This window comes from Canariomyces notabilis (assembly GCF_033297395.1).
Source record: "Canariomyces notabilis strain CBS 508.74 unplaced genomic scaffold N656scaffold_52, whole genome shotgun sequence".
In the NCBI taxonomy this organism is placed as follows: Eukaryota; Fungi; Ascomycota; class Sordariomycetes; order Sordariales; family Chaetomiaceae; genus Canariomyces; species Canariomyces notabilis.
Genome location: NW_027041874.1, coordinates 40915 through 54215, shown reverse-complemented (window position 1 = coordinate 54215; position 13301 = coordinate 40915). Strand labels below are relative to the sequence as shown.

The 13301-nt window shown below is 53.5% G+C and overlaps 5 protein-coding genes across 5 annotated transcripts; 3 read left to right on the top strand and 2 right to left on the bottom strand.

The window, feature by feature from the left end:
* Positions 1-1789: 1789 nt before the first annotated feature.
* N656DRAFT_764098 (uncharacterized protein) lies at positions 1790-3782 on the top strand. Its single transcript, XM_064813310.1, has 4 exons — positions 1790-2579; positions 2643-3011; positions 3074-3184; positions 3244-3782. The coding sequence occupies exons 1-4, from the start codon at positions 1995-1997 to the stop codon at positions 3472-3474; spliced, it is 1296 nt and encodes a 431-aa protein (XP_064664664.1). The 5' UTR covers positions 1790-1994; the 3' UTR covers positions 3475-3782.
* Positions 3783-3960: 178 nt separating this feature from the next.
* Positions 3961-4489, bottom strand: N656DRAFT_697508 (P-loop containing nucleoside triphosphate hydrolase protein; the record flags this gene model as incomplete). The annotated part of the gene is made up of 2 exons (XM_064810701.1): positions 3961-4285; positions 4374-4489. Coding segments are annotated over 2 exons (441 nt in total), but the record flags the coding sequence as incomplete, so codon positions are not given.
* A 538-nt stretch (positions 4490-5027) lies between these two features.
* N656DRAFT_561294 (P-loop containing nucleoside triphosphate hydrolase protein) lies at positions 5028-6510 on the top strand. The gene is made up of 3 exons (XM_064810097.1): positions 5028-5365; positions 5436-6181; positions 6353-6510. Exons 1-3 carry the CDS (start codon positions 5191-5193, stop codon positions 6353-6355), a joined length of 924 nt encoding a protein of 307 aa, XP_064664662.1. The 5' UTR covers positions 5028-5190; the 3' UTR covers positions 6356-6510.
* Positions 6511-7165: 655 nt separating this feature from the next.
* N656DRAFT_785712 (uncharacterized protein) lies at positions 7166-8668 on the top strand. Its single transcript, XM_064816446.1, has one exon. It carries the CDS (start codon positions 7203-7205, stop codon positions 8346-8348), a length of 1146 nt encoding a protein of 381 aa, XP_064664661.1. The 5' UTR covers positions 7166-7202; the 3' UTR covers positions 8349-8668.
* Positions 8655-12945, bottom strand: N656DRAFT_849723 (carbohydrate-binding module family 24 protein). Its single transcript, XM_064819363.1, has 3 exons — positions 12119-12945; positions 11720-12030; positions 8655-11640 (listed from the first exon to the last, which is right to left on the bottom strand). The coding sequence occupies exons 1-3, from the start codon at positions 12488-12490 to the stop codon at positions 8823-8825; spliced, it is 3501 nt and encodes a 1166-aa protein (XP_064664660.1). The 5' UTR covers positions 12491-12945; the 3' UTR covers positions 8655-8822.
* Positions 12946-13301: the final 356 nt, after the last annotated feature.

The following is a 13301-nucleotide window of genomic DNA, read 5'->3' as shown; positions in this document are numbered from 1 at the left end:
AGTTTTCGATCCCTCTCCGCTTTGTTTAATGTATATGTTATATCACGGGGGTGTAAGCAAGTTGCTAATGCGGTGGAATTGCTAAGGTTGCACGAGGAGCCTAAGGTGGGTGGTGATGCCCGCGTGTGTTTTATTATGGCAGTAGTTCCGGAGTCTCGTTCCAGAACCCGTATAGCAAGCCCCACTCCTAGGCTTGCCGGGTCCAGTTGCAACAGCCGGGTTGCAGATGATCTACAGGCCAAGGATGATCCTGCTGAGTCTAAATCAACGTGCATTTTCCCCTAAGCTGGCGCGACCTCCAATGGCCGATTGCCATTATCAGTTTCTCTCGGAAGCGGTGCTTTATGAACCTTGACAATTGCATCTTCCCCGCATCCGGTGGGTTCGGTGGGTTCGGCGGGAGCACCTAACAGACAGCTCTTAGTCTGTTCTAGAAAATCGAAGTATTGGTCAACAGTCATCCTGAGAAGGTGCCGCAACCCCATACGTCCATGCCGATGTCCAAGTGCGCTAGGCTTCCTATGAGACATTTCTATCTGATTTGGAAGCCGTATTTTCGGTAACGGACACTCCCCTCCTCATCTCATACCCCCGCCATACTGTACTCACTAAATCCTGTCCCCACAACAGCTGCGCATTTCATTCTTCGAACTCCTCCGGATCCAATCCCTGGCCCAGATCCCGATCTTCCAAAGTGATGCCCAAATCGCCGAAGAAGACCTCCGCACCACAGGGCTCCCCATCGCCCGCGATTGCGAGAATTCTCATTCTCATCGCACACATTCCTAGGTCACAGACTCGTCGACAGCGCTATTCCCTCCACCAAAGGGCCCCCCGCTCACAAAAAGCCACCTGCACCTAGCAACCGCCTTCCCTGGCCATGCCCTTCTCCTGGATGCCCGGCAGATGCAGTGCTGATGCCACGAAGCTCTTCTGATGCATGAAGTTGCGGCAGGCATCGAAAGCGCGAGACATCAAACGATGATTGGCGCATGCCGACGAATGTCCAGACATGTTTCCCCGAGGTGCATAGAAAACAAGGCGCATGCATCGACGCTTACCCTTGCTGTACCTCATGTGCTTTTGACAGGCCAAAGAGGAGTTTGCCTGCAGCTTGCATGTAGGTTTCCGGGTTTCCTGCGCTGGGGTCTGCCCCGAACGCAGTCTCCGACGAGCCCAACTTGCGATAGCGCAGTTGCTTTCAATCGGCATATTTGATGTTGAAGAGGTTGCCCACTGCGATTTGTGATGATCGTCATCCCCGAACACGTCTCCTCACTGCGGCCCTCAGCACAGTCCACGCCATCATGTATGGCTGACCTTCCGCCTAGCCCGCCTGCAAGCACGTCTGAGAGTCCCATGTCCCGTCAGGGTCTCGATGCAAGCGCAGCAACAGATCTGGCTGCGATTCGCGCCTTGCTTTTGGCCATAGCTCGCCACAACTTGATCGAGATCCCCAAAGAGGCCGACTCCCTCGCGAACGCGAGAAACAGCGACGATATTGATCCCAAGGGAAGCCGTTACGACGAAGCGAGGATCATCGACTACCGCACCCGACAGCCAGGTACAGCAAAAGAGCTCCAAAGCAAAGACCGTCTCGGGCCCGGAGTATCTAGCGGTGACTTGTGGGCATCCAACACGCTTCGGCATGATCGCCACGTTGGATACGGCGAGTTTGGATACGACAAAGATGGTTATCTATGCAGCCTTGATTACGACGACGATCCTACGATGAAGGACACGATTCAACCGGGGAATAGAAGTTACATACCACCACGCCGGGAGGTTAAAGAACATATTTTCAAGACTCCTAGCGGCCAGGTCTTGAGCCCGACCTGGCTTGGGCAGAGCTTTGGCAAGGAGTGGTAAGTTATTGGTAGCGGGTATGTTGACAAGGGGCTGATGTATCTTGTTTAAGGAATATCGGGCTACAGGGAGCTGGGGATGGGATTTCTCAACTTGTCATCTCCCAGCTATGTTCTCGTGCCGAGGAGATGGTGTCTACCGACTCGGATGACGACAATCTTTCCCAGCCGCGTTTGCAACTAGTCACATACTTCCTCAGCCAGTTTGAAGGCAAATGGGGCTTGAACCGACGCTCGTGGGGCAGCTCGGACGACAAGGGAGGCTCGGAGGATCGTACTTGGGGCGGGGGCTTCATGGCGTTACCCAAACCCCGCACGGAAGACGTTCTGTTTCAATACCACATGCGAGTCTTTACGACTCGGTCTGGGCGACAGCGAAGTTGCCCTGGAAGGGCCTCGGGAAACCTGACAGACCCCAGCGATGTGAGGAGAAATCTGGACATCCATGAGATTCGCTACTCGGTCGGGCTCAAAACCACTTGGGAATTTGACCTCCCTGTATTCACACTGATCACCATGACGAACGCGTTTACCAGACTGGAAGACCTTGGCGAACTGTGTGATAGGGATATCTGGAGGGCTGTCAATATGCGTCCATCGATCCGCGCAACGGGGGTGGCTGCCTTTGCCTTCCGGATTCGGTCCTTACTTCCTGGCTGGGCGGATCAGTGGTCGCGCCTTCTCGACCAGATCGACAGAGTCCTAAGCGCCGATGTAAGTACTAACAAGTGTGATGATAGGTAATGTGCACATTTTGCTGATCATGCCGTGATACAGCTGGCCACCATTCTGGATCCCGCAAGCAGACGAGAAATCATGGTAGATGGTAGTGACCTTCGACTGTCAGAATTCTATCCGGCTGTCTTGCAAATCCTGCGCATCGCTGCCGACTGGATTCAAGAGAGCATGGATGACCTGCGTTGGATGGTGGATGACATGCAGCGGCTCTACTTCTCCCCAAACACAGACGGTGATTCCTTCGCCACCTTTCTCCCTTCTGGGCTTGACGTCAACAGCCAGGATGCAGCCATTGCTGTCTTCAAGCAAAACTGGAACAGTGTCAAGTCGCATCAGCAGCGGCTAGGCAAAGCGTTGCTCGCCCGCATCGCGAGGACGCAGAAGCAAGTGGAAAGTCTCAAAGATGGTGTAAGCTTGCGCCTTTCTCAACGCCAGATCCAGCACTACTCACGAGTCTGCTGATGAGAAAGATGTTCAACGCGACGTCCGTAAACGAGGCCAAGAAGTCAACGCAACTGAACCACTATATCTTCGTCTTTACCGTCATCACCATCATTTACCTGCCCTTGAGTTTTATATCGGTAAGCTCGCCTGTGGTTCTTATTCCCATTTGCAGTAGAGACTAACTTGTGAAACACAGACACTCTTCACCCTAGAGCTCTTTACGTGGGAAGACTCTAGACAGGTTCGCTCGTTCCAGTTCGCTACAACAATCACCCTCGTGGCAATTGGTACATATGTTTTTTCAGGCTTCTTGGTGTGGTTTACGCAGCGACCAACGGCCTTGGGTGCAGAGTTGAGGGCACACCTCGAGGTTTTTCGGCGCAGAATGCTAGGTTGGTCAAGGCGAAGAGGATTAGGTGAAAACTAAAGAGGGAGACTATTATCGTTTTCCAAGTTTGTGCGCCCTTCGAGACACCTGCGCCTCCTTTCACTGCAGGCAAACGCCCTTGAGATACACTAAAACAGACCAAAACACCCATCAACGCTGCATCCCAACCTGAATTCAAGCTCCTAGCAATTGACCAGTGACCACCTACCCACCGCGCGCGGTTCAGACGACTGAGATTCGGCCACAGCCCTTTGTTCCTGCATGCTATTAACTTGTTTACATTATTGTACAACAAGAAGAAGAAGCTTGCTCGCGCGTATCTCTGAGTATTCGGTGCCCCGCAGCTGTGTTCGCAGCAGTCCGAGCACCCCCGCGAAGCTCGCTCATCAGGAGTAATGTGGGAGGTCTGGGCCTTTCAAAGGCTAGACACCAAAAATGATTGAGGACTTCTTTGGCACATTCGTCATCATTGCGAAGCCTCCTAAAGATTCCCGGAGCGTCCTTCAGTTTCATAGGTCCACTTTCAAGCTCATTGTTTCGGGTTTGGAGTTCCTTGTGGTACTTCTTATTGATCGAATCCCACATTGTAGTGACGAAAACGATGTGGGGATAGAACTCCCGACCACACATAGCCTTGAAAATATCGAGGACTTCAGTTGTAGTGCCCTTCATTCTGTTCTCGGCAATGTTGTGGAAATAGATAGCGCCGAAGATCTTGCGAGGTGAGAGGTCTGTCAGCGTCTTGGCGATTTTTTCCAGGACAATGAGGTTTTCCTTTGGGGTCTCGACGAAGCCGGGTGTATCGATCAGAACGAAGGCCTTGGGGCGACCATGGATTGTTGGTTTAACCCTGTATTCCGTGCAGAAACCCGTGCCTTGAAGTTGGAGTTGGCGCTTGCTGTCAGCAAACCTTGAAGGGCCAGACGCTTCCGCGAAACGCAGCGGGTGGAAGCAACATACATGGCTTGAGATGACTGACTGGGACGTGATCGCTGGTCAGAGCTTGGACGAACGAGGACTTTCCCGATCCAGAAGGACCAATAAGCAAAATAACCAATTCGTGTTGGGGTGGTGACATCTCTCTTTGGGGTGTTTCGCCGCTTGTGCGGCCGTTCGCTCGCCCTCGCTTCGATGCGGTGCTGGAATGCTTCGCCGAATTGCGCTCAGGGTCAGAAGGCCATCCAAAGCACATGTGGTGCAGTGTTTGTCAGATCGAGGTTTGCAGAGGGCTCGGCTTCGCGTGCCAAAAACAAAAAGGAGCAAATTGAGACTGATGCTCGTTGGGCCCCAGTTTCGCACTCGAGTCCAGTGACACAGCTTTTCGTATAGAGCCTTAGAGGTGGGGAAGTCGTTCTGGACAACCGGCATTTTTGAAGTTGGGCATGCGCAAACGCGCATCGTCGGGAGGCTCGCCTCAAAGCTAGCCATTGGATCAGATTTCTTAAACAAATTGTTGGGTTTCTTGGGCTTGGGCTTGGGCGCGTTTCGCGGTGTGGCTGGGTGGTGCCCAACCGACGGAGCTGTCCAGTAGGTCCAACCCGTAGCTGCTGCAAGTTCCAACTGCTACAGACGCAATGTCGACACTGGAGCCAAACGCTTAAGGTTGCTTGCCCTGAATTTGTCCTTCTTCCTAGTCGTAAGCTCCCATGGCCGCGGCATCTTTTCCGGACTCGAGCTGTTTCTTGGACCGGCACCTCCCTTTGGATCAGGACTTCGTCAAACCACCTCAGCAACATCGGACCCCAGAAACGCTGAATGGAGACGCAAACAGACGATGCGGCGGCTCAATTGGAGGTCGTGCTGGATGCCAAGCCTAGAAGGGACAAAGTCATGATTGCGCTGCTCGGGGTGACAGGCGCGGGCAAATCCACATTCATAAACACAGCAACGGGTCAAGACGTTGTGAAGACAAGCTCCGGTTCCAAACCCTGTGGGTGACCCCCGGCCGATGCCCCTTCCGCCGATAACAGCTTTGCTGACATCCAATCAATGATGCTCAGGCACGCAGGACCCAAAAGCAATCGAATTTCGACTTGACGACCGCACCGTCGTCCTCATCGACACGCCTGGTTTTGACGATAGCAAAAGATCCGACGTGCGTATCCTTGAGGATATCGCCACCTGGATGGCAAAAGGAGGATTCTTGAAAGAGCGGATGCTTGACGGTTTGATCTTTCTGCACCCCATTACACTCGCCAGGGCGGGCGGTTCTGAGCTGAATCGAACCAAACTCCTCGAGAAGATCCTTGGGCCGGATGTCTACAACCGCGTTCTGATAGCCACGACGATGTGGGATTATGTCGCTTCGGAGGATTTGGTCAACGAGCGCTTGGAGACTCGGTTCGCCCCAGGAGGTGTTTCGCACGAGCTGAAGAAGCAGGGGGCATCGTATGTGAGACATGAAAACACTCAAAAGTCAGCTCATGATATTATCCGCTGTATCATCGACATTACCGACAAGTTTGGAAAGCCAAAGACTCTGTTGGAAGACGAACTCCCTAAGCAACAAGGACGTGTCGTTCACACCACAGCTGGCAAAACACTTGAGGCCAGATTACAAGACGAAATTAAGGTACTCCAGAAGCAAATCTTGAAACATCTGGACAAACGACCCCCAGGTTCATACAAGAACGACGGTGATCGAGAACACAGAAAGGAGTGGAAGCATTGGAACAGAGATCAGCAGGATCTGAAGAAGCAGCTCTTTGAGAAGGAGCAGGAGCTAAAGAAACTGCAAAACATCGTCGTAAGTAGACTCTTTTCCTGTACTATCACTGCCCACAACGCCATTGCCTTGACATTCACAGATCAATACTTACTGTTTATTTCAAAGGTTCGATTCTTTAGCTTTTTGTCCTCATTATACAGGTCACCCCGTTGAAGTTGCTCCAATCTAACTGTCCTATTCCGTTCATAGTGACGATCCGTTGTTGAAGCAGGGGAGTTTGTATTCTCATTCTTGTTCTGCTATGTAGGGATAATAAGGCTAGTAGTGTAGGAGGCACCAGCCTTAGAGGCCATTTAACCTATTTTGACCGTATTATTGGTCCCATTCGCAGTATGTAGCCAACGTAGCTTACGCCTTTTGCCTTTTTGTGAAGTGCAGAGGCCTCGGAAGTTAGAGTCTTGAATGATGAAAAAGGACTCTTACGATGTCGCCGAGACCTTTTACAATGCATCGATGTCCCTTGTAGTGAACGTCAAGGCCCTGTGCGACGTTCCTCAGGGCTTTATAGTGCGAGTCTACGGAGGTACATACAACTGAGGTTTAAACCTATGGCAACCGGGACAACCCCGGGATCGACAGCCAACTTCCCTGATCCTTGTGTGTGATCCTCTACTCTTGCTTGCATTAGTGGAATTTCAGTCCCGATGGCCAATAGTTTCGCGTGATGCCTCAGTGGATATCCGCGACCGTTCTGCATCCCGCAACTCAAGCGAGCAAGGGCTGAGCTGCGCAGCAGCTCCGAAGTCTTACCCAGGAATTGATCTCCGATGTGGCCGTTCGCCAAAGTCTTGGGCCGCAGGATACTTGCAGGTCAAGCTATCCAATTGGTTCCGTTCAGACTAGCCTCTCGAAGTCCTGCATCTTAAGCTACATCCCAAGCTTGCAATTGGTTCTTCACACTCGAGTACACATGCAAATTGCCGTCTATCGGGCAGGTGGTGCAGGACTTGAAGTTTTCAACCTTCCCGACATCGTCACTAAGCTGTTCTTTCTCCAACATCATCAGGGAGCATAAGGAGACGTCCATTTGGACATCACCATGGCCTCCTTCGTCCAGGCTGTTATGCGCTTGATAGGCACCCAGTCTAACCAAGCACACGCGCATGTGCCGGACCAGAGAAGGTGTGTTGACGAGGAACAAGGAGACGGGACAAAGGCGGCTTCACTTGCCATATCGTCGACACTGGGTGCTTATACCTTGCCGCAGCCGCACCTGAGCCATGTTCAGAGCACGAATCACTTCGTCCCCAGCGATGATCTGACCCTGTTTCGCTTGATGGTCGGCATCAACACCTCTCCGGACCTTGCCCAAACACGAGTTCGCCCAGCCGAAAACATCGGGCTCTACGCTCGCGTCGTGAACTCGGAACAGAAGGCAAAGGACAGCTACAAAGTCATGTCGGCTGTCATCAACGCGTGTTATGGTGCCCAGATCATAGTCGCTGCGGCCCTGACCTCCCTCGGTGCCGCCAACGCAGACAACAAGGCTATTACGGCCTTCGGAGCTATCAATACTATCATCGCCGGCTTCCTTACCTACCTGAAGGGATCTGGCTTGCCCGGTCGCCTCAAGTACTTTGGCAACGAGTGGAAGAAGGTCCGAGAGTTCATCGAGCAGCGGGAGCGCGACTTTTCCTACGAAGGTTGCACCCTGGACGTGTACGAGGTTGTCAAAACCGTCCGGGAAATGTACGAGAAAACGAAGCGCGACATCGAGCTGAACACACCCGAGAGTTACAATTCGGTGAGCAGCATGCGGAACATAGGCATGGGCGGGCCGGCCCACGGCGTCCAAGTGCCGGGAGTGCACGTCGACCCGACCAAGGCCGAAGAGATTGCGAGCAAACTGCGAAGCCTGGAAGAAACCATCAAACAGTTGAGAGCCCGGGCCCAAAAGACGGCTCACGACGTGCACGGCGAAACGATGGACACCAAGAGTCGCGTCGAGCAGACTGCCCATGAAGTCCATGATGCAGCCGCGCATACCATCTACGACGAGGAGAAGCGGGCGACGGCAGAGCTTCGCCACCTTGGGAAATCGGTTATGGAAGGACTCGACGATTACCGAGACCGCCGGACTCGCGACCTTTCTCAGATAGCTGCCCAGGCCTCTCCCGGTCTAGACGTTTCTGTCAGGGTCTCGCCTGGCCAAGAGGACAAGAAGAATGACGAGAAGCACCTCTGAGACTAGGCTACTTGCCTCTGGCTATGCAGAGAAAACGAGAGAACCTAGGGACATACTGCAACGAGACCTAAGCCAATGTAAAAGGTTTGGTTGTCTGGGGACTCTAGCCATTGATACTAGTAGTACTTAGCCAACTTGTCTGATAAGTACTAGTAATGGATATAATTCGGGACCATTGTCCGGTGGCTTAAGGGGGGGAATCAATCATAACCAGATGATTTCCAGTTTAAACCTGTAGGCATCAAGGTGAGGAAGTGAACTTGAACTGGATGATGTACTGTACAGCACATACAATAAGAGGACATAGTGGATACAGCACCATACAGGCATGCCTTGCACCGACGATAACTGCATGCGAGCTATCAAAAAACGAAAACCAAACTGGATAACATGTATCTTGTACATGATGTTGAATTGCTGCCGTCTCGAAGACTCATGACCTGGATACCACATCCCGATTCACATCCGGCCCCCCTATTCATAGTATCTCCGTTCGCAGCAAGGGAAATACTCACACTTATGGGTTTTACTCAGCCCGTCCTTGACCAGATTCAGCTTGTAAAGCTCGGAATCGCAAACCGGGATGGGGAAGATGCCGGGAGTTTTCAGACCCTCGGCATAAGGGAACGGGCTGCCAGAGGCGTCCATCCCCTTCGCACTTGGCATGGGTCGGATAGGGTTGCTCTGGCGATTGAGCATGTAGCCGTAGAAACTGGACAGGGCAATGTCTTCCTTGGTCAGCTTCCATTTGTTGTCGGCCTTTTCTAGCTCGTCGATTCCAGTGGGTTTGATGGCGCCGCCAATGCAGGCATCGCCGCCACTTCCGCCGCAGTTGGCCGTGTTGACGATCCATAGCGTGTAGTCTTGGTCAGGCACACGGACTCGATGAGACTCGGCGCCCGACGAAATGAGATCGAACCTTGGCTCGGCGTGATCCCCCTGCTCGTAGATGATGGCAAGCGGGCTTTCCATCTTCCAAGTCTCGACGATGCTCATGCCAGTCACCACGGGGGATAGGGCCTGGTAGAAGTCGTAGCTCGATCTGGAACGCGCCGAGAGGAACAACCCGTCCTTTACGTGTGTGAAAAGCCTCTCGTAGCTGTCCCAATCCCCGGTGAATGTCCGCTTCATCCACGTGTCAAGGCACTGTCTCGCCTGGTTGAAGAACTCCGTAGCCGCTGCTTTCAGGGTGGTCTCGACTTGAATCTGGCTAACGGCATGGGCTTCGGCTTGTTGTGAAACGTAGTCAAACCCTGTGCTGAACATGCCGACAGCCTCCGAGATGGCGTCGATTGGAACAGCGTCACTGATGGAGTTGAAGGAGCCAATCCTGAACAGCTCACTCCACATGGCAGAACCACCGAGCGTTAGTATCAGGGAGAACAGCCCCAGGATGGCCTTGAAGATGGCCAGGGCGCTGAGGTCACTCTGCCAAAAGGTCGCTGCTATTTCCTCGAGCTTCAGGGTCAGGTCTGCTTGGACGTCGGTCAGAGACTGGTACATGGTGTTGTAAAAGTTGTGGATGTTGACAAAGGACGTCAACAAAAAGTCCAGCGCTGCATAGTCGGTTGTGCCACATTTAAAGCTCTGAGGATCGCTGCAGCCGCCACCCTCCCCCAAGATTTCACAGTCCAGGTCTCGAGCCGAGACCTTGGTGCCCCCCTTATCGTTTTCTCCCGAGAAGAAGTAAGCAATGGCTTCTATGGGGTTGTTTTCCCACGGTGTACCGTCGAAGGGCTGGTCCCCTGTCGCTGGGTTGGGATTAAAGTCGTTGTAAGCACCGAACCACTTGACGGTATAATTGAAGAACTCGTTCCCGCCAACCGCCTGCCAGCGAACACGGTCTTTCAAGTCTCCCCTAGGGCAAGTTACTTCCTTGCAGCGCCACAAATCTTCCGGGTCTTTCGGATTGCAGCCTGCTCCTGTCGCAGGAACAGAAATTGCCCCATAGGGATTACTGCGGGAGCAGGCACCCTCAGGACAGTAGCCACGCGAGCAAGCAAAGTCACACAGGCCCTTGTACTCAAGGCCGTATCCAAGTCTCGGATAACCAGGGTCGTCTGTCTCGGGAGGAGGCGTAATCCTGGGTCCGACTCCGGTGCATTTGCAAGGAGGGACAGGGCAGAAACCACGACCACAAGAGAAGCTGCAGAGACCAGCCAAGTTGCCCTCACCCGTCCCGGAGGTGCATGACTGGGTTTGGTCATCCGGATCGGGCTCGGGGGCGGGGACAACGCATTTGTCTTTGGCGCCGGCATCGCTCGTACAGTACTCGCTGGGGCAGAAACCGTAGTTGCAAGCAAAGGAGCAGAGCCCAAGGTATGTGCAGTCAGATCCGGGGAGCGGGTAGCCGTCAATGTTCTTTGGGTCGAGGTCTATGTTCTTGACGCCCATCTTGTAACACGTGCATGGGCCTGGCGGGCAGTATCCGAGAGCGCACGAATATTTGCACAAGAGATTGAACTCGAACTTGGAGCCACTTCCTTCAACGCATGACTGTTTGGAGAGGGGATACTTGGGCGACGTGGGCGAGATGGCCCGGTTGCCAACGGCGCTGCCGACCCAGGCGTTCCAGTTCTGCACCCCGTTGGGACATGTGGCCGAGATGGGAGCTCCTTTCAAGGATGCGACGACGGCACCGGACGAGTCGACAAGCTCAATCAGCACATCGCCAGTTGCTCCCTCGAAGTCAACACTGCCATAGTAGATACCAACAGTGCCTGCGCTCTTATCGGGGCCCGAAGTCCACGAGACAACCTGGGTTCTGCCTCCAATCGTCACGCGGGGAAAGTGAGGGCTGGTAATCAGGGCCGCAAAGAAGACCTTGTCTCGGGCCAGACTCCACGGCGTCACCTCGGTCTGGAGCTGCGCTGCCGTGTTGCCAGACGTTCCACCAGCGTCGCATGCCCGCCCGGGAGTGAGACGATACCAGGCCACCAGAGCCTCTTGAGTCACCGAGGCGGTTCCGGTCTTCCACATGTTGATCATGAAGGGCAACAGGTGTCGCCATCCGTCATGGGGCATTCCCAGGGCATAGTTGAATGGAGCTTTGCCCGTGGTCGGACCAAAGGCAACGTAGGCTTTGTCGTTCAGGGGACCAATGTAGTGTGACTCGCCATAGTCATTCCACGAGATGATCTGGAGATACTCGGGTTGTCCAGGCCACTGATCCGCCCCCACAACCGACAGCGACCAGAGCTGCTGCCACCGGTCGAACCAGAGCTCGTCGCCACGCCACAGCCAGTTTTTGTTGTAGCCCGGCATGTTGGTGAAGAACCAGGGAGACACGGGCCTGGCCTCAGCATGCAAGATTAGCACAGGTTTCTGGGCGCAGAGCAAATCTTGGGCATGGTTCGCTTCAGATCACTTACGCCATGTATGTCCGCGTCTTGTTCAAGAAAATCAGATATGATGCATCAAGATCCCAACTGGTTCGCTGAATGCCTTCGGGCCAGGCTCCCCAGTTGAACAGCCCATCGGCCACCCCATTAGCTCTGGCTACTGCCTTTTTGGCGCCAAGGGAAGACCAATCAGGAATAAAGAAACAGCCGGTTCTTTGCTTGATGGTTACCCAGTCCTGTGCATTGTCCGCGCCCTCGAAGGTGGACACAAGCGGCTGACCAGTCGAATGTCTGAAGTAGGCAGCATTGGGGCTGTATTTGTTGATCATGTCTGTGACGGTCTATGTGGGGGACGGACTTGTCAGTATGTACATACAAGTGTACGCAGGGGATGAGTGTGTTTCATCAGGGATAATAGGAATCACTAACTTGCAATGGCCATGGTCCGTTCCCGGCATAGTCGAACGAGAAGAAGAGCTTGAATCCGGGCACCTGGGCGGCAGCTTGGAATGCCAGCGGAAGCGAATGATCATTGGCCTCCTCGTTATAAGCCATGTTGAGGGCAAAACCGTCAATTGCTGCTTGTTGAGCCAGCTGCATGTCGTAAACAAAGTCGCCAACCGTGTACTGGGCGGTATTGCCGATCATGAAATGGGCGAACACTGCCTTTGCTCTCACCTGGTTGGCAGCCAGGAGGGCGGCCGCAAGAGCCTTGAAGACCCTCATCTTGGACGCTGTGTGACAGAGAATCAAGTGAACCAGATCTCCTCGGCGCCAGGCAGAGCACGCCCAAGGCACCATTTATAGTCATGTTCGCGGCCAGTATCCATTCTCGCCACTTGAACTGGAGCCCCTGAGGAATGTTTTTTTCGAGCAACCCCTGAATCAGATCAACACATGCAGCTTAACGGCGGGACGAAGATTTGAGCGCGGCCGTAGTCAGAGTTTTCAACAGCGAAAGCTCCAGCCTGATGCTACTTGCCTGTTTTGACTGCCCTCCTCCACTGTCGGCCTCTCATTTTGAGGAGGCATACCTTGTTGATGGAGCTCAGGCTGGAACGAAGGATGAGTGCTAACTCCATAGTGGTGATAGTCCAATGCAGAGAGGATCGTAGAGTAGCACCGCCAGTCGCCTACGGCATTATCATCCGATAACGCAGCTTGTTAGCGCCGGCCTAGCCGGATGGCATCTTTGCCCTGAGGACCTGATCGGGCGAGTCAGAGTGGTGTATGCGGTTTGGGACGAGTCGGTGGTGTGAATGGGTGAGAAACGAGAAAGTGTGGAGTTCAGCAGCGTACCGAGATTGCAAATCCACTTAAAGAAGCTTGGCATCGCAAAGTTAAGCTTAGTTCAACCCCCGCCGGCCCGCGCCGAGGTTAGTCGCTACCCAAGGTACCCCTTGGTTCACGTTAACATCACTTGGGAAGAGATACCTTAGGTAAAGAGATGGTGTTGCTGTGAAAAACGCAACGCCTCGCGGGCCCACAGACCGTTACCTAGTGCTGGATGGGGCGGACTCAGATGCTGTAGGTTAGCACTCTATGTAGCTGCACGTCGCAGTACGTGTATCAACCATCTACTGTTGGGTATTGAGGGGCCAGCTTTGCGAGG

Coding starts and splice junctions, on each gene's coding strand:
- N656DRAFT_764098 (XM_064813310.1), top strand. CDS start 1,995: ATGGTGTCTACCGACTCGGATGACGACAATCTTTCCCAGCCGCGTTTG. Junction 2,580..2,642: donor ACAGAGTCCTAAGCGCCGAT/GTAAGTACTAAC, acceptor GCCGTGATACAG/CTGGCCACCATTCTGGATCC. Junction 3,185..3,243: donor TGCCCTTGAGTTTTATATCG/GTAAGCTCGCCT, acceptor TGTGAAACACAG/ACACTCTTCACCCTAGAGCT.
- N656DRAFT_561294 (XM_064810097.1), top strand. CDS start 5,191: ATGGAGACGCAAACAGACGATGCGGCGGCTCAATTGGAGGTCGTGCTG. Junction 5,366..5,435: donor AAGCTCCGGTTCCAAACCCT/GTGGGTGACCCC, acceptor AATGATGCTCAG/GCACGCAGGACCCAAAAGCA.
- N656DRAFT_785712 (XM_064816446.1), top strand. CDS start 7,203: ATGGCCTCCTTCGTCCAGGCTGTTATGCGCTTGATAGGCACCCAGTCT.
- N656DRAFT_849723 (XM_064819363.1), bottom strand. CDS start 12,490: ATGGTGCCTTGGGCGTGCTCTGCCTGGCGCCGAGGAGATCTGGTTCAC. Junction 12,031..12,118: donor ACGGACCATGGCCATTGCAA/GTTAGTGATTCC, acceptor TCCCCCACATAG/ACCGTCACAGACATGATCAA. Junction 11,641..11,719: donor AAGACGCGGACATACATGGC/GTAAGTGATCTG, acceptor TGCTGAGGCCAG/GCCCGTGTCTCCCTGGTTCT.